This window comes from Empidonax traillii, unplaced genomic scaffold (genome assembly GCF_003031625.1).
Source record: "Empidonax traillii isolate 1590-97213 ecotype Southwest subspecies unplaced genomic scaffold, ASM303162v1 scaffold1538:size123251, whole genome shotgun sequence".
Lineage (NCBI taxonomy): Eukaryota > Metazoa > Chordata > Aves > Passeriformes > Tyrannidae > Empidonax > Empidonax traillii.
The window spans coordinates 95,119-98,634 of NW_020956731.1; the positions used below are offsets into that span (position 1 = coordinate 95,119).

General features: G+C 51.5%; 1 protein-coding gene across 1 annotated transcript in view; it reads left to right on the top strand.

Moving 5' to 3' along the window:
• RASSF2 (Ras association domain family member 2) overlaps nt 1-1,981 on the top strand; it is a 19,882-nt gene extending 17,901 nt beyond the window's left edge. The window contains exon 11 of the mRNA XM_027907749.1: nt 1,522-1,981. Coding sequence (XP_027763550.1) covers nt 1,522-1,981 — 460 coding nt within the window. The remainder of the gene's footprint in view (nt 1-1,521) is intronic.
• Nucleotides 1,982-3,516: the final 1,535 nt, after the last annotated feature.

Consider the following 3,516-nt stretch of genomic DNA (forward strand, 5'->3'; position numbering starts at 1 on the left):
TTGCGGGAGGGGTGGGAGAATGAAGGTGGGAATTTGGTGGGAGAGTCGGGAGCGTTTGTTTGCACCACGGAGCCCACCTGCCTTGTCTGTTAAACATGTGGGCTGCGGTAAATGCGTGCAATAATACATTAAATTATGGAATGGGTTAGATTGGGTTGGGTTGGGAGGGACCTTAATGACCATCCAGTCCAACCCCCTGCCATGGGCAGGGACACCTTCCACTAGAAACTGTGTATTAACGATGTATAGTGTACTTAAATCAATACAAATTATATATATATATTGGTTTATATATAAATATATAAATATATAAATATATAAATATATAAATATATAAAATATAAATATAAAAATATATTATACACTATATTTAATATAATATATATACTATATAACACATTAATATAAAGTATATATTTGTTTATACATTATGTATTATAGATTATATTTATACTATAGATTTAATATATTAATATACGATGTATATTTATATATAAATATGTAAATCACGAAATTATATACATATATGAATATAAAAATATAAAAATCTATATAAATATATAAAACCATACATATTACACACACAGATATATATATATATCTATGAATATATAAAAGCCGAAATTCTCCCAAATCCAGATGTCCATACAAAATGAAACCCCGTGTTTCAGCCTTGTGCCTTTCTTCTCATTGCTGCAGGCTTCTCTCTTCCATTTTTAGCATTATTCCTGTATTTTGCTTCCAGCTGGGCCAAAAGGTCATCCATTTCCCTTTCTCGAGCTCCACTTCAGCTTTGAATCAGCGCTTGCAATATATCTTGCAATTTTATAACACGTAATATGTAATAGTAGTATATAATAAAAATAATATATAAATACATAAACTAGATATACAGCTAGATAAATTATATATAGGTAAGATATATATAAATGAGATATTTTTATAGAAATGAGATGTTTTTATAGAAATTAGATGTTTTTATATATATAAAATATATTATATATAAAATATATAGGGATATAAAATATATAAAAATTTATACATCAACAACAATATTAAAGGTAAGTTGGTTGAAGGCTCGGGAAAACCCCTCGACCCCCTTGGAACCGGAATTCCTGCGAATCCCTTGGAGCTGAATCCCTTTGATTCCCTCCGATCGTGACCCCCGTGAACCCCTCGGAGCAGGATCCCTTTAACTCCCTCGGATCTCGATCTCTCTAAACCCCTCGGAGAGGGATTCCGGCGACCCTTTCCGGATCCGGGATCCCTGAGACCCCCTGGATGGGGATCCCTGTGACCCATTGGATGGGGATCCCTATGACCCCCTGGATGGGGATCCCTGTGACCCATTGGATGGGGATCCCTATGACCCCCTGGATGGGGATCCCTGCGACCCATTGGATGGCGATCCCTGCGACCCCCCGGATGGGGATCCCTGCCATCCCCTCTACCCTTGGCCCCCGGGGGCTGCTCCGGGCGGTGTCCCCGCTCTCACCGTCCCTCCTTGTGCCCCTCTCGCAGGCGGGGCAGGATGAGGCCCCTGGACGGCTGGTGCTGGGTGGTGATGCTGCTCCTCGCCCTCTTCAGCGACGTCGCTGGCGGCCGCCGCGGGGGCGGCGGGAGACCCGGGGGTCGCGGAGGCGGCGGAGGGGCCGGGGGGCTCCGCGGGGGCTTCCGCGCCGTGTCCCGCGGCGGGGGCACCCCCGGGCGCGGCTCAAAGGTGGCCGGAGCCATCGCGGCCGGGGCCGCCGCGGGTTACGGGATGGGGCTGCTGGGGCGCCCGCGCCCGTCCCGCCTCGGTCACGGCATCCCCGCGGCCCGGCAGCCCCCACCCGCGGGAGGGTTCCACGCCGCCAGCTGGCCGGACGTGGGGGGCAAGCGGGGACCCCCCAGTCGAGCCCCCCGGCACCGCGGAGGCATCGGCCTGGCCCTGCTCTTGGCATCCACCGCCTGCCTCGTCAGCCACGGGATGCAGCGCTGAGCGCACCCCGGGACCCCCGGCCGGCCCGGCCCGACCCGACCCGACCCGCCGGGATTTCTCAGCGGGTGACTTTCCTGGGAGATTAAGATGTGGCTTGAGGGGGGAGGTGGAAGAGATGCTCCGTGGCTGCCTCAGCGCCCTCGCTCCTCTCCCCGGAGCTGGGCAGCCATGCCGGTGCTAACGAGGACACCTGGGAGCTTGGGTGGATCCTGGAAAACCCGGTCCGCGCGGACACCCACGCGAGCGAATCCAGCCCTGCGAGGACCTGGGGATACCTGCGCCTGGAGCGACGCTGGAGCGGCCCCGCCAGCGCTCGGCTCTGCTTTCCCACGGCACGGCTTTGCCAAAGAAACCGCTCCTTTGCCCCCCCGAAAGAGCGCTGGGACTTGCGGGGAGGGGAGGATGTGGGGCTTGGAAATGGACCCCTCTGCCTTGCAATAAAGTTTGGCCTTGAGACATCCTCTGTTTTTAGCCAAATCCTTCGTCTTTAGCACCAGGAACAACTCCAGGGAGAGCCACATCTCCAAGGGACGCTGCGGGGGGTGAGGGTGGTGCCTGGGGACAAACCCCTCTCGGTCCCTTCTCTCGGGCTTTCATATGATCAATCCCAATCTTTGATATCCCGATCTTTAACATCTTCTGCCCAAAACACACTCAGATCTCAGGTGTTTGGCAGAGAGGATGCAAACCCTCCCTAGAAGAGCTTAAAAGGAACAGGGAGGGATATTTTGCCCTCCAGCGGCTGCGATTTCTTCTCTGATCCCTGTCCGGGGTGCTTAAACCTTCCCTAAATCCTGGTTTAGCTGAGCAGCTCGACCACCGCTGTGAGAAAAGAAAATAAAGGGGTACCAAGTGAAAAATTTGGAATCCCAAAGGAGTTTGTGGGCAGGTGTAAATCCTCCAGCAGGTAAGTCCTCACTGAAGGGTTTTTGAGCCTGGATGTTTGTGAATGTGTCACCTCTCCTTGGAATTTATGGGTTTTTTTGGGTATAAACATCCTTATCGTCTCCCCAGGGGGAGCAGGTGAGTCAGGTCTCACCTCTTTTAAGGGATGGAAAGAGCCCTGGCTGATTCCTTTTACAAGGACATGGAGTGCCAGGATAAGGGGAAATGGTTTCTTACTGCCAGAGGGCAGTGGCGGATGGGATACTGGGAAGGAGTTCTTCCCTGTGAGGGTGCTGAGGGGCTGGGATGACATTCCCAGAGAAGCTGTGGCTGCCCCTGGATCCCTGGGAGTCTCCAAGGCCAGGCTGGAGCAACCTGGGCTAGTGGAAGGTGTCCCTGCCCATGGCAGGGGGTGGGAATGGATGAGTTTCAAAGTCCCTTCCAACCCAAACCATTCCAGGATTCCATGATAAGCTCCTGTGCCCACCCAGCTTAATTTCTAGCCCCTGAAAAGGGTTGCACTGCAGGAAAAAGCCTCAAAAGCCTCATGAATCACCTTGAACTGGGGATTTTGAGGTTGCACGGTCAGCTGGGACAGTGGGGCTACTCCTGAGCCTCCCAGACTCCAAGTTCCCTCGGGATGTGCTTTT